Genomic DNA, 26630 nt, shown 5'->3' on the forward strand with positions numbered 1-26630 from the left:
ATTTCTAAAGATGCATTCTTTTACTTTTATTCCCTGCTCCTCTTTTAGCAGGTGGCATATCCCTATGAATTGGCTACTTGAAATGGGAGAAAACATCCATGTCAGATGTGACTAAAGTTTTCATCACTTATATTGACTTTTTTACAATGTACTTTTTTAATTTTTAAAGAAACTTATATTACATAATGTTACATATAAAATATAGATTTCCCATATGCCCCACTGCCTAGCCCTCCCACATTTTCCTATGTCAACAACATCCTTCATTACTGTGGTTCATTTACCACAATTGATGAATACATCTTGGAGCATTGCCACTAAGCATGGATTATAGTTTACATTGTAATTTACACATACTTTCACTCATTTTTGTAAGTTGTTACAGGATATACAATGGCCTGTATCTGTTATTGCAATGTCATTCAGAACAATTCCAAGTCCCAAAAATGCCCCCATATTACACCTGTTTTCCTTTGCTCCAGGACCTCCAGTGTCCACTTCCTCCGCATCAATGATAAGAGTTCTTCCATTGCTAAGATCACAATAAGTCCATAGTAGAATAACAGTTAGTCTACTCTAGTTCATCATTCATTCCTCAATCATGAACATTCTGGGATGGTGATGCCCACTCTGCCTCTAATTGAGAGTGGGCTTAGATCCCATGGGGCAGGAGGATTGGACTCTCCTGCTTGCAGTTGTAGATGTTGTCTGTTCCTTGAGATGGTCATTATCCATCATCATCTCCTTGTTATTTGTGCTGGATGAGTCCAGTGACCTGGAGAGTAGGTGTTGCAAATCTGTTGAGATTCAGGACCCAACTGGTACATGGACATCCCAAAGATTTATCTCTATCAACTCTAGTACTATCTATAGGTTTAAATAGAAGGAGCAGAAAAGTCATGAAGGCAAACCACCACTGAATCCAACTCTGTCGCACTGGGAAATACAAATTCCAAAGTAAGGCCCACTGGCAGGGTGCCAAACTCCTGAGTGGTCTGCCATGCCTATAGTGTCTGGATGTCTACAGAGCCCTCAGGAGCCCTGCTATTTTAGGGAATATTTTTTGGCAGTCAATGAGTTCCTGCTGAGACATGCGTAAGTGTAACCTTTAGAATGACCTCCCGACTCATTCTGAAGTCTCTTAGTAGCCATATAAACTTACCCTTTCCCCATTTTGGGCAAGGTCTTTTTCCAGTTGCATGTATTGACTTCTAAAGCCAAGTTCAGTCTCTATAGGAAGATGTTCTGGTATCAGTTAATGATGTGTTGTAGGCATAAGATTAAAAAATGGATTAAAAAATGGTGCTTATGGATTATGTCAATAAATATGAGCAAAGTGAATCAACCCATGAGATGCTTCCATCTATGGCATTGACCACCATCTGCTTATTGGATATGGGGCTTCATTCCCCAATATACCAAAAGAATTTTTAGAAATTATATTTACACTAATAGTTACAATTTTTATCCACAGGCTCTCGAAGATATATATATTGATCAGAGAAAGACTATTAAAATCTTATTAGAATATGCTGACATGATCTTCACTTACATATTCATCCTGGAAATGCTTCTAAAGTGGATGGCTTATGGTTTTAAAGCCTATTTTACTAATGCCTGGCATAGACTGGACTTCATGGTTGTTATTGTATGTATTTTAAAGAAAAATTTAAGCGGCTATTTTGAGTTATTCTTCTCTCTTTACTCTTATGTATCACTTACTCTTCTATATTCTTAGATCTTCTATTTCTCTCTTTCCCTGCATTTTCACACACCAACACTGCAACTCATTTCATTTGTAACATTTATTATTTATCCTTTTATTCTTATTCTGAAATTTACAAAGTCCAGCCGTTCACTTCTAGATTATTGTAATAGTTACTTATGAACCTACTACTAATAGAATAAGCTATTTCATAGTATCTTAAAAATATTAACACCCTAAAATCTTTAAATATTTTTGGCTTTACTTTTCAATCATATATCCAAAGTTAGACTGCATATTATAACCTTCACCACCAACAGCCTCATTCAAGCTACCAAAATTTCTCACTTTGTATCACTGTAATAGATTCCAAACCAGTATTCCTGCTTCTGCCACTGTATGCATACCTCATTCTGTTCTCCATAGAGCAGAGTGAATGTTGGAGCCCTTCAGTAAACACCCCATCTCACTCAGAGTAAAAGCCCAAGTCTTTGCAATCAAAGCTTAAAAGGTCTCCACGCAATCCAATCTTATCTCCATTGTACTCTCCTCTTCCCCCGTTCCCTGTCTCCACGCAATCCAATCTTATCTCCATTGTACTCTCCTCTTCCCCCGTTCCCTGTCAATGCACTATCCACCAGGCACTGGCTTCCTGGCCACTCCTTGAACATGCCAAGATTACTTCCATTTTATTGCTTTGTATTTATTCTTCCCTCCCCCTGGAATTTTGCTAACTCACTTCCTTTACATCTTTGCTTAAATGAAATCTTTGAAGTCATTCCTTTCCTTACTACCCTATTTAACAGTGTAACCACTCCAATATTCCCTTTTCCTTCCTCTCCATAACACCTAATAATCTTATATACTTTTTATTTTATTTTGTTATTGTCTATCTTTCCCCACTACAAGAGAAGTTCCATGAATGCAGAAATTTTTGTCAATTCACTTTCCTCCTTTTTCCTCAGCACCTAGAAAAATTTCTGTACCATAGTTAGTAGTCAATAATTGATGAGTGAATGAGTGCCTCCCTATTCTAAAAGTCATGAGTGAAGCTCTTCAATCTATAATCAATGACTTAGACTATTGTTAATCCTTGCAAATTAACCTTCTGCTCCAGCTAAACCACACTACACCTGCAGCCCTCCTTCCTGTTTCCGAGTCATTGTGTTCTGTGTCCACATCTCTCCCTGCTTATGTAAATGATACTTCATGTACTTCAGAGCTCTCTTCAAGACCATCCTTTCAGTACAGAGTAAAAAAAAAAAAGAACGTTTTTCATATACCTTGATTTGAAAACAGAGAAATTGTGAAGATAAAATAAAAGCTGATCATAGCTCTACCACTCTGCTACAGCCTCTTTAAACATTTAGTAATCTTGAATCATATTTATGCATTAAAAAATCACTTTGACATTGGGTTATAGAGTTTTTTTTTCAATTTGTATTTTTAAGTTAACATTCACTCCTTCTTGATGCCTTCTCTGAAACTCTTTATCATCTTAATTATATTTGTACATAGAAGCATATGTAATCTATTCTTCAATGTTTCCTTTATTCAAATGTTATCATTGCATTGCAAATAATCATGAAAATGATTCTTAATCTTTTTTCAAACCAAAAAACTGGATTAAATATTAATCAAAAATCATAATGAATGTCAAATATATACACTCTTATTTATCTCAGCAACATATTCATTATTACTAGAAAATATATTTTTAATTATCTTTCCAAATGATTTAAGTACCAAATAATGTTCTTATACTTTTCTATAATTCATCTTTTAGGTATTTTGAAAGATAATCCAAAATGTTTTGCAGATTTCTTGGTAGATTTTCACTGTGATTCTTCTTTGAAATAAATGCAATTTTCATTTTATATATTATTTAGCTTAAAATTAAGTTTACCCACTCTTTTTTATATAGGTCTTTTGTCTTAGCTTGATAGGAAAATCTCAAGAAGGTCTAAAACCACTAATTTCCATTAAATTCCTTCGGGCACTCAGAGTTTTATCTCAATTTGAAAAAATGAAGGTAAGAGAGAATTTTCTAAAATAATTTATAGGTTTATTTGGAATTATTAAATTTGCACAAATAACAAGCTTTGTTGTCTTTTCATTTGTATCTTTAACAATATTTGTACTACAAAAATCTCGTATCAACTGCTTAAAAATACAGAGGAATAGGTATGTTAGCTATACATATTATGATTTTAGGTCTTTATTGCTCATAAAATATGAAAACTAATAAAGACAAGGAAAAACCCCTAACAAGAGAGAAAATAAAGTTTCAAAAAATAATATTATCCCTACCCATGTCAACATATTATAAATATTAATGAAATTGTCTCCACTTAAATATATAACATCTGAAAATGAAACTGTGATCAGTTAGCTAATTTTTAAAATTATAATTGTAAACACTAAGTAGTTACTTATTGAATGAAAATATATCTACTAGTTTTAATTTCCTCTGCAGAATAGATTTTTGTTCACAGTTTTATTAAGATGGTCTCTTTATCTCTGACCTTTGGCTCTGGCACTTTTCAACTAAAAGGTCACAATACAGCCTTAATTTGGATTAAAAGAAAATCATTGCATTTCTTTTTAAAGTCACACATTACATACTATGAATTCTTACTAGTTCTCTCCCCTTTACCCCATCCCATGTGTGGCAGTTTGAGATTATTTTATGAATCCCAAAAAGAAAAAGATTATGTTGTAAACTAATCTATTTCTCTGAATGTGGTACTCTTTGATTGTGTTTAATTCAGTGAGTGGCCTCTGATTAAATTTATTTGATAAAATCAATTTAAGGCTTCTGATTGGGCTATGTCAATAAGGCATAACTCAGGTTGAGTCCCTGCCCCTTGGTGGGCTGATGTAAAGGGACACTCACTTAAGAAGGTGCATGGGAAGAGAAAGAGCTCTGTCATTTTTTATCCTGGGACCCCAGGGAGATATGAACCATTTGCCTGATAGCCTACAGCTGAGATCAGGAAGAGGCTGGGCTCACAGAGCCTCAAGAGGAAGAGGAAGGCCAGTGGGGAAGGCTGAAACCCAGCAGAGATAACCTGCCATTTTGCTTCAACATGTGGCAGTTGACTTTTGTTGAGAAAGTATCTCTTACGGTATCTTGAGCTGGACTTTCTAGGCTTTGTAACTGTAAGCTTTTACCCCAAATAAATGCCCTTTATAAAAGGCAACAGATTTTTGGTACTTTGCATCAGCACCCCTTTGCCAGACTAATATACTGTGTTAAAGTCTCTTCTGAACAATGTGAGAAGATTGAATCATTTAATATGAACAATGTCCAATCTTTTGGGCCTATCATTCAACATAATAGGAAAAAATGGAGTCTATGACCACCACAAGTACGTAGATATATATAGTAATCAATCATGTACAGAAATGATGGAAAATTTTAATCATATATCTTATTTAAAAACCTTTGTGTTTTCTCGCAATTTTGGTTTACACGAATTATTTAACATTAGCCCACCAATTTGATTAATATCACTCAATGTTGCATATTTAATGCTTTGATAGGATCTAATAAGAAAATTGGTTTGTCAAAGCTGTATTATTTTTGTAGTTTATACATTGCATGTTACATTTAAACTGCAATTCATTCAAAAGCCAAAACACTTAAAATATCTCCATTCGGTTAAAAAAATGTATACTTGCTTTGATCTCAAAATGAGTGATTATTATAAATCCAAATGTAAATATAAGTAATTTTAAATATGTATTTTACCCAAAAATTCATTTCAGAAATGTTAATAGTGTCACGTATATGTGTGTTTTTATTCATATATAAATATGAATTGAGTACATTAATTATAATATTAATTGATATGCTAATTTCATTATGTTGATAATATTTTTATGTCATATGAATCTGAGGTTGACTATAACCAAAGGCATTTGATTTTGATTTGCTTGTGTTTGGGAATAACTATTTTGATTCTGTGGCAAATATAGGATATTCCAATTATTTTACACCTAGGAAACAAAATCTAAAATATTAGTTGTAATTTATATTATAAATTGTGAAACAAAGTTTCCAACCAAATGAAGTTAAAAATGAGGGGATACCCGAACTACAGATTAAGGTTAAAAATGGAAAAAAAGAAAAGCTAAGTTTAAGAAAATACAGTTCAGTGGTAAGGAAATTTGATAGAAGATTCTAGGGGCTATAAACTATAGATAAGCTATTGATCAAAAACAAAAACAAAAGCCCGTAAACTAGATAAATGAAGGCAAAAACACACACATACTCAAACTAGTTTAGTGGCTATAATTAAACTAAACTCTTCTTTATTGTAAATGTCATTACAGATGAGATACACTACCAGATGCATTTTTTTCCTAATAAATTTAGATACATAAGGACAAAAGAGTGCCAAAACCGGCAAGATCTCTGACCCCAGTTTAGAAAAAAGCAGGAAGACATTTGTTGGGGAAGCTGCCTCTGTTTGTCAGAAATTAAGCACTGTAACATTTGATGCTATACGTTGATTAGAAAGGCAATAGTTGCAATGGTCAGGTGAAGGTCAAGTGACTAGTAGCCATGGTTAGATTAAGGTTAGGTCCAGATCTGGAGTGTTATCTGAATCTCTGGAATTCCTGTAGTTGAATTATCCCTAGAGATGTATTATAGAATATTTAAGGAAGCCACTTGATTACAAAATTAATGTGCTCTTTACTACTTAAATATTTGTGTGGACAGTATCCATTTTTTAATGCTATTTATGAGTGTTTTTTAATAGGTGTTTCATTAGTGGACCTTTCACAATGTCTAGAATGTAAACACAGGATCTGTGACCTAGTTTTAGACATAAAGTGTTATTGAAAGCACAATTAAAAGTCAAATTTTTAGTTCAAGGACAGAAAACCAAGGAATATAAGCAAAAAACTATAAGCAAAAGGGTAAGTATCCAGGAAGGATTGAGAGAAGCAATGGTTAGAAAGGTAAAAAAAAAGATTAATACTTCAGGGGAAAAAAAATAGAAAGATGGGGGAGGTGAGTCAAAATTGTAAATGCTAAGAGAAAGAGAAAGAAAATATTATACCGGATATAGCACTTGGTTTACATATGCCAATCATAGCTTCAGTGGAATGATGAGAATAAAATTCTGACTCTAATATTAGAGTGAAGGTAGTTGAAGAAAGAAAAATAGTTATTATAGCTATCACACTTATTTAAGTTTAGGTGGTAGATTAAATTTCCCAAACTTTCCACTCCGGAGTGGCTCTCCAGTGACTTAGAGTGGCTCAATGAGGAGGTTTGAGGCTTTGAGAGGTACAGCTGTCCATTCAGCATTTCTTGAAATAGCCTTGACTTTGTTGATACTACAATCTCTTGATCTCCTCCATGTTTCCCCGCTACTCCATCACTGACTAGTTTGCAGGCTCATCCTCCCTGAGGTTAGGATCCTTAAGACTTAGTTCTATGCTCTCTAGATAAGCTCATAGAACACACACACATATTTTCAGTTGTTTTGCCTATTCCATGCACAGTACAGGAAATCAACAAACAAGTGTTAAAGCAATGAAATAATTATTTTTTTCTAGTATTTATATTAATCAATTCTGTGGGCTTTAATGATTTTTCAGTACAAAGATTGTGAGAGTATCTTCATTTCTTATGGATATTTTTATCTAAACTGAATTGCTATTTTGGTGACTCAAATACTGGCATGTGGGCTATTAAGTGTTTAGAGATGACCTCTTTGATGCTGTTTCAATATGACATTACATCAACTAGTATTTTCAAATTATTGATAAGTGAGAATAGTTTCTCATTTCCTAATGAAAATGTATGTGTTTGTTTTTTGTATACCAGGTGGTTGTGAGAGGTTTGATCAAAACATCTTTACCTGCTGTGGACGTGTTTCTGGTCTGCCTTCTGGTCTGGCTGTTTTTTAGCACCTTGGGAGTAAACTTATTTGCCGGCAAGTTCTATGAGTGCATTGACCAAACAAGTGGAATGAGGTTTCCTACATCTGAAATCGTAAATAAAACTGAATGTGAAAGCCTTGTGTTTAATGAATCAGTGTCATGGGAGAATGCAAAACTGAACTTTGATAATGTTGGAAATGGTTTCCTTTCACTGCTTCAAGTAGTAAGTATTACTCCACTCATTTATTTTTATCAATTATATATTCATCCATATTGTCAGTGAATGTAAAGGGCAAAAAGTGGACTTCAATAATTTGGTTATAAAATATTTTAAGAAATATTAATTAGTGGCTAAATATTAGGAGACCTACTATACTAAGTATACTTGGAGAGACAACAGTGAAATACAATACCTGCCCTGTGGGAGATGTTAAGTGGAGATGAAAGTAAGACTGACAGAAGTGGCAAGAACTGGCAAAATTTATTTCCACCACTACTGATCAGATAATAGGATCACAATTCTTTCATTTGACTCAGGTTACAACTATTTTTTTCCTATTCAGTGCTTTGAGGAACTCAGTGAACTAGCATCCAGCAGATGTGAGAGGTGGAACATTCCACTATCTCCCCCACAGAAAAGCACATGTGTAGCAGTTACAAGTAACCGTGACAGTAGGCATCATATTTCTCCCTCCCTCCCTCCTTCCCTTCCTCCTCTTCCTCCTCCTCTATCTTCTCTCTGTCTTTCTTTCTTCTATCATGTCTGTCTAGCCATCCGTCCACTCTTAAAGTATTTTATTATAAATGGCAAATAAACTAAGTAGCTTAAAATAGTTGTTAGATGACACTGTGTAGTCAGGAGGCAGAGACTGAAGTGCTGCAGCTGCAAGCCACTAGACGCTAGAGAGGCAAGCAAGGGCTCCCCCGTGCAGGTTTCAGAGGGAGCTCAGCCCTATCCGTTCCCTGATTTTAGACTTCCAGCCTCCAAAACTGTGGTGTTCCTACCGATGATGAGCAGGCAATAGGGCTGGACAGGGAAATCATAATAACGGCTGCACAGAAAGGACTGGACTCATATCATATACTCCCCCTAAAAGCAGCTGCAGGCACCAAGGAAGACCCTAATTTAGTCCCCTTCATCACCAACAAGCCAATAGTGGGTTGCATCTGCGAAAAAGGCAACAGTGCTCCCATTTGAGTCTGGCTGCACAAAGGAAGGCCCAGCAGTGCCCTAACTATGGAACCCGTTATAAGCTGGTACCTCACCAGTTGAACCACTGATGAGTGGCTGTATCAACTCAGTCAAAATGCACTGTAAAGTTTTCTTCATTTGAACAAAGTCTAGCCATTCCATTAATGTCTTACACCATAAAAAAAATAGTTGTTGGATTAAATAAATGTAATGATGGCAATGTTAAAGGCATCAATTACACAGTATACTGAAGCATGGCAAGCCTTACTAATCAACTGTTTTAGAGCTATTAATAATGGTTTTACTTTCTATTTTTCATGAACCATGAGATTTCCATAAGAATTAAATCCATGTCATTTTTGCAGGCAACATTTAATGGATGGATCAGTATTATGGATTCAGCAGTTGATTCTGTGACTGTAAGTACAATATACTCTGAGAGCCATTGCTAAGGTTCAGGCAAAGTCATTTTTGCAATTCAAGCACAGTGCACTGGCAATAATTAAACAATTAATGTGGGAAAAAAGCAAATGTTTATGCTACATGTAAATTAAATACATTTCAGATTGAGAATTTTGTGAACAATGATATCCTTAAAGAATTATTAAAATGTTGAGGCTACATAGGTCTATTTGAAGGATTAACAGACTGTAACAATGATTAAACCATGCAATAAACTTTAAAATCCAAATAAACAAAGCAATGATATTCCTTCAACAAATAGCAAAGAGAAAATATTGACTCTAATAGCACTGTTGGATCTTCTTGTCATAAATTGTTTTATAGGTCTTGTGGCTTAAAAAAAAGTCAATATCAATAATTTCCTTATTTTTAAAATAACTTTTAGGTAAATATGCAGCCTGCCTTTGAAGTTAACATCTACATGTATTGTTACTTTATCAACTTTATTATCCTTGGATTATTTCTCCCTCTGAGTATGCTGATTGGTGCTATTATTGCTAATTTCAACAAGCATAAAATAAAGATAAGTATAAATTTTCTTTGTTTGTTAATGCCTGAGACCATCAAACATTTCTAAAAATGTGCTGCTTCAAATAATTGATTTCTTTGGGTTCAGCTTTAATGTCATTTTTATTTGATACTTATCAAAAACAACACACACAACAATTAACTACATGTTTCCACTTATTGATGAACATTGCTAAAATTTTCATCTTTACCTTGTTTTCTATATTCAAAATATAAACAGGCAAGTCTGAAAGTTAAAAATTGTACATAGACTTTGTAAATGACTGTTGAATAATAGTTATTCTCTATATATTCACAAATATTTGAGAACGTCAAGGGAAAAAAGCATACCCTGTTAACTGCCTGATATAGTCAAAGTCCTCAGGGTTGTAATCATCCTGGACACCTCTATAATTTAGAGTATTCCTATCTGTTAGAAGTAGAGAAAGCCATAATCCCTAACTGGGGGCGCCAAACCCATGGGAAAACGCCAGGGGCAGCAATGAACAGCCACTGGTGTTCAAATACTCCCCTCAGGGCCTTCACATTTGCAAAGACCTCAAAAGACAGATCTAAGTCCACCTCTTATTTATTTTTTAATTTCTCTCCCCTTCCCTGCCCCCCAGTTGTCTGCTCACAGTGTCCATTCACTGTGTGTTCTGTGTCTGCTTGTATTCTTGTCAGAGGCATCAGGAATCTGTGTCTCGTTCTGCTGTGTCACCTCTCCGTGTGTGTGGTGCCATTCCTGGGCAGGCTGCACTTTTTTCCACGCTGGGCGGCTCTCCTTACGGGGCTCACTCCTTGCGTGTGGGGCTCCCCTACGTGGGGGACACCCCTGCGTGGGGGGGCACTCCTTGTGTGCATCAGCACTGTGCATGGGCCAGCTCCACACGGGTCAAGAGGCCCGGGGTTTGAACCACGGACCTCCCATGTGGTAGGCAGACGCCCTGACTGTCGGGCCAAGTCTGCTACTTTTAACCACAGGGACCTATTCTCTACTAGGTGCAGGAAAGCCTTCCAAAAAAACTCAAGAGAAAAATTAGTTTAGTTTGGACATTCCATAATCAGCCATTGTCATCGAATTTCAGCCAAGTACAAATTCTGGTAAACAAGCCACTCCTGACTCTCTACTAATCAGCTGGGAGTAGAGAGACCAGTGATCAAATATGCTCTTGATTTGATGCTTCAGGCTCCTAGGGACTTCAACCCAAGGGGATAACATCCTAGAATTTGTTCCTGGGCTTCATGTAGGTGACCCCTGCCAATTGTAACTGACCTGGTCCTGACGTAGGATGGTAACTACTCCTAATTGCTAGAATAACACAGTCGTAAAAGCTTACCTCTTATTAACTTCACATATTTTCATAAAATACTGAAATTAGCACTAGAAACACAAAGATGAATAAGCCCTAAATGATGCTATGAAGAGGTAAGCACAAGGTGCTTTTGAAAAAATGGTAAAAAATATCTTCTGATATTATTTGGGAAAAAAAGCAATATAAGAACATATGAAAATACATATATGCCCAATTCTATCTCTTCTGCTTATTAAAAGTAACAAATTTACCTTACCCTCAGCTACTGAATTTAGCTTTCCTTTATAAACTTTTCCAGATATCCCCAGCATTTTCTTCTTTTTCTCCTTCTAATAAAAGGGAGGCCTCTGTAGACTAAAATGTAAAAATAAGGTTGCCTACCCATAGGAGAGTACACCAAAAGATTATTAAATCTCAGCCAATGCAAATATATATAGGTAGTTTATATGGATTTTGTGCAGAAAGTAAGATGCTTTCAAATCACAATTTATTTCATTGTAGTTAAGCCTATTTTAAAGGATTGAATTTACAAGTTTCCTAAAACGTGTATTAATATGAAGAGAATTTTGGGTTTAATGTTATTTTTTTTTCTTTTGTTTCTTTACCAGGGAGAGTCAAATATCTTTATAACAGTAAAACAGAAGAAACAGTACCGTGGGCTGAAGAAGCTGATGTATGAGGACTCTCAAAGACCCATACCCCGTCCAGGAGTGAGAAAACACCTAGATTTTTTTAAAACCTCAAAAATAGTTTCTGTTACATATATTCTTTTAAAAATGAAAGTATATTTTTAAAATTATTATTATTATTTTTATTTATGAGGGGCCGGGGATTGAAACCGGGACCTCATATGTGGGAAACTGGCACTCAGCTGGCACTCAATCACTGAGCCTATCAGCTTCCCTGAGTTGGGTTTCTCTTTTGTTTTGCTTGTTTGTTTTTGTTTTGAGGCACCAGGAACCAAACCTGGGCCCTCCTATCTGGGAGGCAGGAGCTCAGCCTCTTGAATCACATCTGCTCCCATAGTTTTAAAATTCTTAAATGCATTTGACTAAATTTAAAAAATATATTCCTTGACAAAGCTTTTGGTGGTTATTTTTATTTGATTACACACTATAACCACAGCTTGGTAAAAACTTAGCTCCTCACTTATTCTCCTGTTTATGTTGGGAGGCAAGTTTTAGAATGTAAAGATTGTGTGTGAGAGGATGTTTGCATGTGTGTGTATTCTATCTATAAGGTTTTTGCATCTTTTTTCATTACCCACAGAACAAGTTCCAAGGATTCATCTTTGACTTGGTGACAAATCGAGTTTTTAATATTATCATCATGATTTTTATCTGTCTCCAAGCAATAACTGTTATGATACAAAGTGATGAACAGAGTATACAAATGGAAACTACTCTCCACTGGATTAACTTCGTTTTTATTTTGCTATTTACTGGAGAATGCATACTGAAGCTTATATCATTCCACTATTATTATTTCACCATTGGATGGAACATTTTTGATTTTATGGTGGTTGTTTTATCCATTACAGGTAAGATTCTATTTAGTCAGATTTTCATTGGTAGTGGTATTAATGCAAACAAACTCTTTTAGCAAGTATCTTTTGAGACATGGTCTCTGAACAAGCAAAAAAGGTAGGGACCCTTTTTTATTTCCAGCATGAATGCTCTACATTTTTGCATTCATACATGTACCATGTTTGACAGATATCAGATATTCAACTCTATTTCTTAAATTAATAACATAGACTTTACTTCACAGAACATCAGGCAAATGCTTAATTACCATCTCAGTCTATGTAATAATTAGTATCTAGGTTGATGCTGGAAGGATCTTTATGTCTTAGTATGACATAACCTTTCAAGCATCATCTTATTCCCTTCCCTCTAAACCTATTCATAACTTTCAGAACACTAGAGTTTGAGGTTTTAATGAATTTGTCACTAGTTTTCTATTACAGATCTCCGTCTTTAATTTAACCAATATCCATATTTTCATATAATTCAGTAATGAACAAGATAGGTATAATCCTTGCATGCACATAGTTTACAGAGTATTAAGGCCTAAACAAACTTAACCAGTTTTAACACTGTTATGAAGATTATTATGGGTAAGCACAGGGTGCTGTAACAGCATATCAAAGCGTGGGACAACCAGTCCATAACTAGAGTCAGAGAAGAAGTGAAATCTAAATGAAGACCTATTGTTACAGAGATAACCAAACAAAGAATTTAAATAACAGTGTTTCTGGCTGAGATAAGTTTGCTTATTTTCTACCTCCCCATAACACATATACTAGTATATAAGCTCCATGAGAGTGGGGGCAATATTTGAGATTTACTATGTGTCATGCATTATTCTGCATTTTCAGTAGTGAAAAAAAGCAGAATACTGTCTATCCCGTTTTACTTCCAGAAATTCACTCATTTAATGAGTGACACGGTATAACTTACTACTGATAGAAAAGTACAAGAAGCTTGATAGAAAAGTACATGAAAACAGGAGACTGATAGGAAGAAAGCAGAGAAATTATGAGATTCAAGAGCTTTATTAGATTGAAATGAGAGTAAGAGAATCAGAGAGCTGGAAGGAATGGAAATTATGGTCAAAAATAGCAGGATTTGGAGTTGTCCTGGGTGGTGCTGCAGGGACAGATGCTGGGCATTGTGTGTCCTGCCACAATGCACTGGGTGGACTGGGGGAGAGTGTAGACTACAATGTAGACCACTGTCCATGTGGTGCCGCAGTGCTCCAAAACATATTCCCCAGGTGCAGTGAATGTGCCGTGATGGTGGAAGAGGTTGTTGATGTGGGAGGGGTGGGGTGAGGGGGGTGGGGGGTATACGGGACATCAAATTTTTTGAATGTAACATTTAAAAGAAAATAAAGAAGAAAAAAATTAAAAATTAAATAAATAAAAAATAGCTATTTTAATTTGAAGTTTCAGAAGGTCAGGCATCCTGTGTCCAGAATGTGGCCTTAGATATGGATGACAAGTAAAATGATGGAGAAGGTTAACATGAGAAAGCCAGAATGAGAGTCTAACCTTTGAATGTGTTGTTGATGGCAGGTACTGAGGTGGAGAGGGAGATAGTGAGCCAGTACTAAAATCTTTAATGAATACGAATGATGGCAATCAATAGAATAAAGCTAAGGAAATGGCGAATGACATAGCTGAGTGTCATGATCCACAATTTTTCAGAAATTTTCTTTTTCCTTTATAAAAATGATCTGGAAATCACAATTGCAAGAAAGAAAGATACCTATTCCATCTTTCCACCTTGAAAAACATGGAGTGAGGGAGTATGAGCTGCCTGCCCTTGAGATGGTTGCAAGGGAAAAAAATAGTGTGCTGAAGGTAGAGTCAGATTTCAGAAAAAAGGAGGTCAAAACAATTTAGGGATGAAGATGTAGGGAATTTTTTTTATATAGTGAAATGGAATACCTTCTTCATAATAGAAGGGTTTGGAAGGTTAAGAACAATGACGATTGGGTCAAAGTAGAAGATTCACTAGAGCACTGTGGAGATGAGGATAGGATAGAACAGCAGGGGACTGTCATCTTGGGCAGTGACCAAGTTAAACTGAACTGTGAGGCATGATCCTTCCAGATTCAGCAAATATATTGTCTAGTTTAGAAGCTTCACAGGATTCTTTTCTCTCCCACCCTCACAATCCAAAATGATCCACAATCTCTCTGGTACTTCAAGACAATATCCTTTATGTCTTTTTATGGCAATTATAATTTTACCTTTTTTTTATAGGCCATTCCCTTGTGCACCAATCACTGGTAGAAAAAAGTTCAATGAGGGCAAAGACTCATTTATTCAATTCATATTTAAAGTTCATAAGGACCCAAATACTATCTATGAAAAAAATTGATATAATTTAATTGCAACCCTTTAATTACTGAATGCCAAACATTTTTTCTCATTATATTTATCAATTAGGTCTTTCTGCCTTGCACTGTATTGAGTTAAATTGTCTATCTCTAGTTTCCAGATTATAAGGTCCTGAAAGACAGAAACTATGTCATCCGTCTTTCCCTATTTGCATGACACTGTTATTAGGCATTGAATAAAGGTTGGATTAAATGAAATTCCTTGATTCAACAGAAGTCAGAAAAAATCATGACTACCTGTCCTACATTGTGAACTCATGCCATCTATAATTCCAGAAATACTTGATCTGTAATACTCTTAAGATAAAGGTACAGAATAATTCTTTTCCAAATTTCTAGATACCTGAACATTGCCACAGTTAGAATTTGGTTAACCTAAATTTTCAATAAGTGGTAAATATTTTTTTAAAAAAGGAGGGATGAATAGAATGATCTTAACCTATAGAAACAACAATGAAATGTAAAATAATTTAAATTCCACTAAATTAATTTCCTGCTTCATCTTTTCCTACTCTAAGGAATACTTCTAACTGAGATGGTAGGATACTATTTTGTGCCTCCTTCCCTTGTCCAACTTCTACTTTTCTCACGGATCATCCACATCCTGCGCCATGGGAAAGGACCAAAGGTGTTCCATAATCTGCTAATTCCTTTGATGCTGTCCCTCCCTGCATTGTTGAACTTCAGTCTTCTCATCTTCCTGGTCATGTTTATTTATGCTATCTTTGGAATGTACAACTTTGCCTATGTTAAATACGAAGCTGGAATTAATGATGTGTCCAACTTTGAAACTTTTGGCAGCAGTATGCTCTGCCTTTTCCAAGTTACTATATTTGCTGGTTGGGATGGGATGCTCGATGCAATTTTCAACAGTAAATGGTCTGACTGTGATCCTGATAAAATTAACCCCGGCACTCAGGTTAGAGGAGATTGTGGTAATCCCTATGTTGGAATTAGTTATTTTGTCAGTTATATCTGCATATCATGGCTGATCATTGTCAATATGTACATTGTTGTTATCATGGAGTTTTTCAGTATTGCTTCTAAAAACAAAGCCAAGACTTTAAGTGAAGATGATTTTAGGAAGTTCTTTCAGGTATGGAAGAGGTTTGATCCCGATAGGACCCAGTATATAGACTCCAGCAAACTTTCAGATTTTGCAGCTTCCCTTGATCCTCCTCTTCTCATGGTAAAACCAAACAAAGTCCAGCTCATTGCCATGGATCTGCCCATGGCTGTTGGGGACCGAATTCACTGCCTTGACATCTTACTTGCTTTTACAAAGCGAGTTTTGGGTAATGATGTAAGAATGGAAAAGGTAATTTCAGAGATAGAATCAGGATTTGTATCAGCCAACCCTTTTAAAATCACATATGAGCCAATTACCACTACTCTAAAACGAAAACAAGAGGCAGTCTCAGCAACCATCATTCAGCGTGCTTATAAAAGTTACCGTTTGAGACAAAATGACAAAAACACAGCAGGTGTTCCTATGATAGATGGTGACAGAGATGTTCAAGCTATGAAAGAAAATGTCTATTTTGAGGAAAAGTCAAAGATTCAAAGCCAGATCTAATCTCACTTACCACGTCTTGATCTTCCTCACATATAATACTGATGCTAAACTTTAAAACAGAAACAAAAGGAAAGGTCAGAGAATGTAACCTTTCTAAAATCTACAGAGAAAGCAGACCCTTCTAATGGTCAGCTGTTTACAAGCCAGGGAAGTTAAAATTGTGTTCACAAGGTTCCATGCTAAATTCACTTTTTACATGCATGCCTTGTCTAATCAATCTATCAGGAAAGACAACCAACCCCCTTAATACAACTTATATTGAGCTAAAGTGGGTTCCAGTTTCTACCTGAGAATTCAATGTTCATTTTCTCTATATGGCTTATAAGGCATGTGCCTTTTCTGGGGGATGGGCAAGTAATGGTAGAGAGTAGCAGAAAGGGGGCTCCCTTGTATATTTTACATTTACTTTTACTTAATGGGCCTCAAATCACCACTAATAGGACCTGGTTACAAATAAACAGGTACTTTCTTACTTGTGGGGTGATGGTTAAAAATAGGGAAAAGCTACAGGCCATTAAATCATGAATTTTCCTAGAAAAATATGTTTTTAAGGAGAATTCCATAGAAAGTTAGAGCCTTACTTATATTTTCATTTTTGTTTCCTTTTCTTTTTTCTACTGAGAATCAATATTGTTTCATCTTCTCTGGTTCCTGGTTTCTTTTTTCTGTGGTTATTTCCACTAAGCTCCAACTCTTTAATAGGACGAATTCATAGAAAAAGAAGCATAAAAGGAACTACAGTTATGGCCTATATTTTTTGTGTTTTCTCTTTTATATTTTTAAAGCACACTTTTACTGAAAAGTTACAATTGAGAATGTTAATACACTCAGGCTTTACCTTATTTTAAAACTGATGTGTTTCTACCATTTTTCAAGAATGTGACATTAAATAGGTGAGATCTGGCAAATGCACATCCCAATACCAATTAGAAGAGTGGAAGGCTACAGTTATTTATAAGGCATTTCAGTGTCTTCATTCTTAATTGGGAGGCTGTAACCACATGAATTTTTGCTGTATTTGATGTTTTATTTTTAACAAAGAGAAAGAAGAAGAAATCACCCAAACTGTGAGGACTGTGATTTAGTGGATAAGAGAACTAGTTTGTTGATGATGAAGTTGTTTTATAACATTAATCCATACAAGTTTAATCTCCACTTATATTTCCAAGTTTTTTGGTTCTGTTTTATTTTTAATCTTATCATATACACGGTTTTTCTGGAAAATATTTTATATTAGAAATCACCAAACATTAGATTTCATGACTGAACTTATTTTTTAAGATAGGTTGTGGTGGTGGTGTTTTTTCTTATTAAAAATAGCATCACTTATATCCATGTAATTTGAGATTCTGATGTTTATTCCATTTGTATCAAGACTGATTTCAATGTGCTCATAAAATCCTAACAGATCCAAAAAGAAAATATGTATATTGTTGACTTAAATATCAAGCTTTAAATATGTTGTGTAACATTCAATATCACTTAAATATCGGTAATTGTATTTTATTATGAATGCATGATTTTGAGCCTTAACTATTATAACTTAACTTTTACTGCTCCTCAGAAATTTAATAACCAAGATGCCTTCAGGGGATCCCCTAAGAAAATGTAACTTCAGGGTGCCGTTTCTTTCTACAAGTGCTCCTTCCTTTGCTCCTCCTGTTCTCCCTCCTAGTGATGGGCGCCAGCGAGGAATCAGTGTTAACTTGGTGACATGGTAGCAGCTGGTGCTTCATCTAAGCGTCTCAGTTTCTATTTCTTGGGAATGCTTTAATGTGGAAACTGCTTCAGATACTAAACTGAGTGATAACTTGCTTCTGTAAATTTCCTAAAGACCACAAACTACTTTTAGTTTGAAAATTTTAATTATTACTTATAAACCATGTTTGCCACTACACATCTGAAAAAGTATTTTTTTAAGTCTTTAAATATATTCCACTTTTTAGATACCATAGAAAATAATAAATATAATCGGTTAACCACACTAAGCTTTGGTTCTCTTCTTCTCTGAAAATTCTTGTTGGCAGCTTTGCAAGTAAGAATTTTAAACCATAAACCTCACACAAAAGCTTATTAAGTCAGGCTTGAAATGTTAAACTGAAACTTGTACTGTCTTTAGATCACTTATTTTTATAAAATAAATACTAAGGGAAGCAGATTTGGCTCAACTGATAGTGTCCGCCTACTACGTGGGCAGTCCGTGGTTCAAACCCCGGGCCTCCTGGACCTGTGTGGAGCTGGCCCAAGTACAGTGCTGATGTGCGCAAGGAGTGCTGTGTCACGCAGGGGTGTCCCCTGTGTAGGGGAGCCCCAAGCACAAGGAGTGCACCCCATAAAGAGAGCCACCTTGCACGAAAAAAAAGCACAGCCTGCCCAGGAGTGGCACCGCACACACGGAGGGTTGGCACAGCAAGATGATGCAACGAAGAGACTGATTTTTGGTGCCACTGACAAGAGTACAAGCCGACACAGAAGAACACACAGCGAATGAACACAGAGAGCAGACAACTCAGGGTGGGACGGGGGGAAGAGGAGAGAAATTAATTTTAAAAAATAAATCTTAAAAAAAACAAGTGTACCAGAGCCTCACACATATTGGCAAAATGTGTATGCATTCTTCTTAACAAAATCATAAATATACTAGATAAACTCCAGTATTATTAGAATTTGCTTAATGGGAAATAATATGGAAATTAAATGTATTGGTTTACTACCAATTTCTTGCTTCTTTAAAAGTTTTCTTTCTATTTCACTAATAAATAAAAAATACAGACTGTTCTATATCTTGCCATAATCTACAGAATTGGGTGGGAGAGAGTGTAAACTACAAAGCAAACTTTAATCCACACTTAGCACAATACTCCAAAATGTGTTCATTAATTGCAATGAATGTACCACACATGAGGGCTGTTGTTAATGTGGGAAAGTGTGGGAAATGTGGGGAGCAGGGCATGTGGGAATCCCCTATGTTTTTTATGTATCACTTATGTAATCTAAGTATCTTTTAAAAAATTAAAATTAAAAAAATAATAAATATAAAGCAGTCTGAAATTTTTTTAAAGATAATGGTAATGGTTGCCATTTAGTAAGCACACTGCTATGCCCAGCTTTGTGCTAAGTAATTATCATGCATGATATGAATTAATGTTCACATATCACATGAAGCAGAGATTAATCCCATTTTTAAATGAAAAAAGTCAGGCTTATAAAGGTTGTGAGAGTTTACATGACCCAGAACGTGTGAGTTGAAAGGCCAGACTCCAAACTAGGCCCAGCTTCAGAAACTTAATGTTCTACCATCTGTACAATAAGTCCAATAAGTATCTAATAATAAAGGAATAATAAATGGGTGGAAACAAAGGGAGTTTAAGATGAGCATGCACTTGCTCTCTCTCTCTCCCTTTCTCTCTGATGGAGGAATTTTAAAATAGATATCATCCCTTTAAAAAGGAAGTCAATGGACAAAACTGTAGAAAAATGTTCATCCAACATTTATTGAACAATAAATATTGAAAGTAAACTCTGAACCTATCCACATACAAAGATAAATCTGAGCTTAAAGTACTTACTAACTACTGGGAAAATATAACTCTCATAAGCGATTATAATACATGATAGTTCTTATACTAATGGTATATTGCAATAGGTATTCAGGAAAGAGAATGATCTGTCTGATTTAGAAATTAGAGGTTAAGAAGGTAAAGTGAGCACCTAAAGAAAGAGGAGGATTTTATTAATCAGAGAAAACACAGGGCACATTTCGGGAGAGGAACCCATCATTGAAATGAGATGTAGGATTCTAGATTATAGTTTTTATTTGGAAGGTCAAGAAAGGTTGAATCAGGGAAGGACAAATTCCCATTGCAGAGATTAGCTACAGAATCCGTGCAGAATTACTCTGAGCACCTTGGATCTCTTCCCAGGCCTCGTATTTTTGTTTGGGATTCCAAGTGATGTTCCTTGTTATTGGTGCAGACTTGTCTTATGTTGCCAGAGGGATTCCATTTAACCCACCAGTGCAATGAGCCATTTTCAGCATTAATAGTTTTGCTTAGCAGAGAAGAGCCAGGAAAAAAATGGTCTACACCATGTTGTCCAGACCAGAAATCTGAAATATTTCTAAAAGGTCTATTAAAATTGTTAAAGAGAAAGTTAATCTATGTGGACTATCTCATTTCCTAATGTCACATAAATGAAACATCAGTTTAATTGGATATTAGCCTATAAATATATACTAAATATTAAAATTAGCATCTAATTATAATGTCATAGTCCCAGGCTGCTTAAAATTATCATTATTAATAAAACATAGTTATTTAATACCAAGAATTTTTAAAAAGTAATAAAAGCTGAATTAAGCAAACTAAATTTAAAATAAATTTTTCAGGAATAAATCTTGATCTGGAACAATGGTTCTCAAGATGTGTTTCTTGGTCCCAGCAGTAACAGTGTCACCTGAGAACTTCTCAGAAATGCAAATTCCATGGCCCAACAGCAGCATCAGACATCAAAGGAATGAGACCCAGAAATCTGTGTTTTAACAAGCCTTATAGATGGTTCTGATGTACACTAAAGTAGAAAAAAAAATTTTTTAGCCCTGCACTGTCCAAACATGTTAGCCAACTAGGCACATGTAGCAGTTAAAATTAAGTAAATTAAATTTAAATAGAATTTAAAATTCAGTTTCTAAATCCCACTAGCCAAAATTCATATGCTCTTTTAAGACCTGTGTCTGCCATATTTGACAGCACAGATTTATTACAACTGCATCATCACAGAAAGTTTATTGGAAAAGAATCTATGAATAAATTAAATTTGTTAGAATGAAAGTATCCATTATTGTGAATGCCAGCTGTCCTGTATATCTTCCCTTTGCCCTGCCAGAAATGTTTCAATTATTTCTCTTGACCTCTGGCTTCTTATTAGGTTTGGCCAAAGGGAAACTGCAGTACAAGTGTTTGCTACCTGCCAGGTCACAACTTTTGTAAAGGACCATTTTTTACAGCTATATCTAGCTGCCAGGAAATTTCCAATAACTACTCCCTCTCATCACTTCAGGTCTTATTCTCCTCAAACCTTCCTCATACCTTTAAAAAGCCTCTTTGCTAAATATTCTTCAAATTATCCCTTTCTAGGGTAACTTCTATTTCCCATAAAAATAGCATGTCTGTGACATATACCACACAATGGATTGGCTTAACTACAAGCATTTTTTGCTACCAATTTGGGAACCAGAAGTCCAAAATCTATGTATTGGCGACACCATGCCTCCCCCCGACCCCCCCCCCCCCAAGATTAGCAATCTGGTGTTGGCAATCCTTGGTGTTCCTTTTCTTGAGTTTTTGCCTCCTGTCACCAGGCTATGTCTTCTCCTTTCTGTGCCTCCTGCATTCTCTTTATAAGACCTCTAGGAACCCTGATGAAGCCCCACCCTCATTCAGTTGGACTACACCTTACCTAAAAATAACTTCTTCAAAAGGTCCTATTCACAATGGATTCACACCCAAAGGGAAGCACATTATGAATAAGAACTTGTAATTCTTGGGGTACATAATTCAGTCTACCACATTGATTATGATGAGCCAAACTTCCAGCCTTGTATAGTTATGAAACTGGAATAACTCAAATTCTATCTCCTATAGTATTTTCCACCAGAATAAGCTTAACTTATTTCTTTTTGTTAAAATGAAAAAAAGAGAAAGAAAGAAAAGGAAAAAAAAGAAAAAAAGAAAAAGAAATTATTTTAGGTATATGCTATGATACTTTTATTTTGCTGAGTATGTTGCACAAGCTTGGAACCACAACAGAATGAAAAGGGCATAGAGCTTTGAGGACACAGAAAATAGGAGAGGAAATTTGGAGATAAGAGGGCTGGGAAAGATAAATTTGGGAAGAGATGACATATGTTATGGGAATTTTTTTTTAAGGAATTGTTCTCAGGTTTTTCTTCCTTTCCTGTCGCACTGCCAGGAAACAAACAGCCCTCCCTCTTTTCTCAATCAGGAAGAATCACTTTTTAGTCTGAAGAAGAGAGCATCTCCTTTACCCTCAGATTTTCAAGATATTTGGTTTATATCTTGAAATTTACCTAAACCCTGTAACTTTTCCTAAGTCTAGCATATTTTAAAACGAAGGTCAGAGTATTCGCTGGCTAACTTGCTTTTCAATGTTATCATATAAACTGCTTGAATTTAGAAAGAAGCTGGTCTTTCCTGAATGTTTCAAAAGTGGGGGAGTGAGGAAGAAAAGGGTAAAACACAGGTTGAAAAAAATATGAATTGATATCAATTAAATCTCAAAACATGCAAAATATGGTCACATTATATTTTGTACTAAAATTCTTATGGTTTATCACCCCACCCCAAATGATTGCCAAAAATAAGCCCTCTTCAAAGGACTCTTGATTTATATCTGGGAGTCTCCTAAGGAAAGTCTTATATATGTCAACGATGCAGGTTGTACACTTCAAGGAATTAACATCTAGGTGGGGCAAGAGATCATGAGCAAAATGATATAAAAAGCAAAGGTAGTATGTACAGCAACCTAAATCATCCTTGGAAATAAAAGGTGCCACAAGCACTAAATCAATACCACCAAGCACTGGTGGAGAACACAGAGCTTGAGCTGGCCTTGGCAGCACGTTAACAGTATGTACACCATAAGGGTGAATGATATTTTCTCAAGTTTCAGTGCAATTCTTCTTCCTCTCTTGCTTCAACTCCCAACTGTTTGGATTCTCTGGTCAGAAAATTGCTTCTTTGATATCACAGCCCTACCCAAGAATTTTAAATCCATCTCCTAGGATACCAAGTCTTCATGCTGTCAAGTAGAGACAGAGATAGCAGCCACCTTCTCAATGGGCATCAAACTTGTCACCCTGAGGAACAAAATTGCAGACAATTCAAGGCATGGCAATGAAAGTCATTCAATAAATTGCTTTCAATAAGTGCAAGCTTTACATGGGATAAATGTTTATTTTCTAATGATGTCTCATTGTCAAGAAGACTATAAGTGTTATATAATTTGTTTCCAAGAAATTCATTCTCCCATTCTCTCATGGCAATAAAATTCTGATACTTAGCCAGACACATAGCCTTCTGGAATAAATGTATTTCACAATCTCTTTTTCAGATAAGGCCAACCACATAAATTGATTCTATCCTTTTCAATCTCTTTCCACTGATTGGAACATGGATGCACCATCTGTAATGAAACAAGTGAGGTCAACAATTAGTGAAGGGTAAGCAGCAAATTAGAATACTCTGGCTCAGATCGTCATAAAGCAGCAGAAAATATTCAGGTCAAATTTTGTCTCTTTAACAATGCTATCAAGAAAAATAAGAACATTTGAGAGCCATTAAACTAATGTCTCAAACCTCTTTAGAAAATATCCAGGTGACAGTCACAATCTTAAGAACAAAATCTACACAATTAGAGTAATATATTTCTCTAGAGTTGAATTCTGAATCATTGTTATACAGTAGTGCAATAGAAAACATAGTTGTCTACTATAATGTCAAATTATAAGTGTCTCTTTATTAACCATATGAGTATTAACAGGCAGTAGTTTCTAACCCCATATTGACTTTCACTTTTTTCTCAGTGTCTTGAAAGAGCTACCTTTGCTGAATAAATATTTCCTTTTAATTGTTCTATCAATCATGCTTGATAGTTATGATCAAAAAAAGTATTTGTTCTCCCAGCTGGGTGAATCTTCTACTTTAGATCAAGGCAAAGAACTGACATATTTAGGACAAGCAAGACTCCGCAATAGTAATAGAAGTTTGATTAAAGGTGACATGTTGATTTATTTTCTTTTTATATCACGGAAAATACTAAGATTGGTCTCTTAAGGCATCTGCCTTTTTATTGAAACAAATTATTACATATATTGCTGTTCTCACATTGCTTTCTGCAGGAAAAAAATACCCCACTGGATTCTTCCAATGAATACAAAGATGCTACTACAGAGCAACCCAGTAAAAATTAGCCAAGGTCTGCAGAGGATCTATGCAACAAAAGTATTTGATGCCTACAAAAATGTCTTATGAATAATATACAGTAATAAACAGGTGACCATATCAATCTCTCTTCACTTAATGCTATTCCCAAATACACTATGACGGAAGTAATTGGATACCTTCATTAGCAATTGATCTGTACAGGAAAAGTGATTAAAAGCCTTGCAATTCGTCAATTGCATGTGCATTATTTTGTGTTGACCTGCGTTATTTTCTATACAAAACTCATGCATATTATAGCAATAACCATACATGTAACACTAAACAGAAATGTAAAACATTTTAAAGTATCGAACTCCAGGACTATTCTTCCACTGCAGAGTATGTAAGAAGCAAAAGCATTATGGAGTTACTTTATAATTAGAAAGTGCTTGAGAGACAGTGTTGAGCACTGATAAGCCACAGATGGAAAACCTTGCAGCATAGGAATCCACTCCAATTCATTTTCATAGCACAATGACAAGAAATTGCAGGAGGCTCCAGGCACCTTCCTGGAATAGCCATCATTAATCTTCAATACAATCACATTGCTTTTTACTGTATTAGGTTAAAAAAATTAGTGGACATTTTTCTTGCCCAGTCGCAGACTATGCTTTGAACCTAAAATAGCCTTTATGAATTCACCTCAGCCAAATTATCAATGCAATTGGCTAAAGTTAATTGCTGCTGTTGGGTGTGGGGTGAGGCATGCCCAAATCATATTTCACAGTATTAGACTCTTGACTTTTTTATTCAACTCTTTTTTAACAAGGTGGAAATGTGGTTTACTATCCTAACTATTCTATGAATTATTATGTAGTAAGCATTTATAAGATGACAGTAAAATGTTTTCTGTATGTTTTATTTTGTTTTATATTTTTTTTACTTTGGTGGCTATTATGTTACAGTAAGTCCTATGTAATAACTGTTTCTGATTATTTTTATCTTTCTGAGATTCTAGAGTCATTAGTCAAGGTGCCCTAAATATTCCCTGTTGCTGATTGCCTATAGAAAATTTTATTTATACCATTATGGTGATATTCTCCATGTCTTAGTTATTCTGTTCATCTTCCTTAATTTCCTGAATGAAAATTAAAGCAACAATGAAATATATTAGCAACAATATATTGGATGATTATAGCTTATGGATAAGTGAAATGATGACTGCAATGTCATAAGGGAGGAGGTGGCGGAATTGGGAATAGTCTGTTATAAGGTATTTGGATTACACACGAGGTGATGGAAGTATTATCTGAAGGAGACTTAATTAAAAATGTATATTGCCAACTCTAGGGAAACGACTAAAAGAATTTTAAAATGAAGTATAATTGATATGCTTAGAGAAGAGAGAAAATGGAATCATATAAAATACCTAACTGAGAGCAGAGAAGGCAGAAGGAGTGGAAAACTAAAATGGAGACAAAAAATAAGGGTAACAAATAGAAAACTGTTACAAATATTGTAGATATTAACCCAACTATAATGACCACTTTAAATGTGAGTCGTCTAAATGTCTAAAAGACATTGACTATCATAGAGGATGACTACATGACACTCATTATTAATATAAAAACACAGATTAAAAGTAAAGGAATAAAAAAGATATACTATGCTAAATAATTTGAAGAAAAGCTGGAACCTATTAACTTCTGACAAAGCAGATTTCTGGGCAAGGAAAATGATCAGGAATAATGACGGACATTTCATAATGATAAAGAGGACAATTCTCCAAAAAGGCTACCAAGCCTTATGCATTCAAATACACAAGGCAAAAGCTGATAGAACTGGAAAAGAGAATTAGACAAATCTATTATAGTTGGAGACTTTAAAACCCCTCTGTCAGTAATCGAGAGATGTAGCAGACAGAAAATCAGCAAGGATATGGTTGTGTTCAATAGACCATCAATCAACTGAACCTAATTGACATTTATAGATTCTTCATCCAACAATAGCAGAATACACATTCTTCTCACGCTCACATGAAACATTCACCAAGATAGACTTCATCCTGGGCCATAAAACATAACTTGATAAATTTAAAAGAATAGAATCATACAAAGTA

The 26630-nt window shown here is 35.2% G+C and overlaps 1 protein-coding gene and 1 long non-coding RNA gene across 2 annotated transcripts in view; both read left to right on the plus strand.

Annotated features, from left to right (window-relative positions):
* SCN7A (sodium voltage-gated channel alpha subunit 7) overlaps window positions 1-19608 on the plus strand; it is a 91474-nt gene extending 71866 nt beyond the window's left edge. The window contains exons 18-25 of the mRNA XM_071216332.1: window positions 1475-1648; window positions 3630-3737; window positions 7551-7829; window positions 9164-9217; window positions 9646-9783; window positions 11689-11793; window positions 12353-12623; window positions 15511-19608. Of these exons, the coding sequence (XP_071072433.1) occupies window positions 1475-1648; window positions 3630-3737; window positions 7551-7829; window positions 9164-9217; window positions 9646-9783; window positions 11689-11793; window positions 12353-12623; window positions 15511-16568 (2187 nt within the window). The 3' untranslated portion in view covers window positions 16569-19608. The remainder of the gene's footprint in view (window positions 1-1474; window positions 1649-3629; window positions 3738-7550; window positions 7830-9163; window positions 9218-9645; window positions 9784-11688; window positions 11794-12352; window positions 12624-15510) is intronic.
* A 4091-nt stretch (window positions 19609-23699) lies between these two features.
* LOC139439318 (uncharacterized) lies at window positions 23700-24763 on the plus strand. The gene is made up of 2 exons (XR_011649261.1): window positions 23700-23808; window positions 24487-24763. It is a non-coding gene; the product is annotated as an uncharacterized lncRNA (long non-coding RNA).
* The last annotated feature ends 1867 nt before the right edge of the window (window positions 24764-26630 follow it).

The sequence above is a fragment of the Dasypus novemcinctus genome, chromosome 7 (assembly GCF_030445035.2).
Source record: "Dasypus novemcinctus isolate mDasNov1 chromosome 7, mDasNov1.1.hap2, whole genome shotgun sequence".
NCBI lineage: Eukaryota > Metazoa > Chordata > Mammalia > Cingulata > Dasypodidae > Dasypus > Dasypus novemcinctus.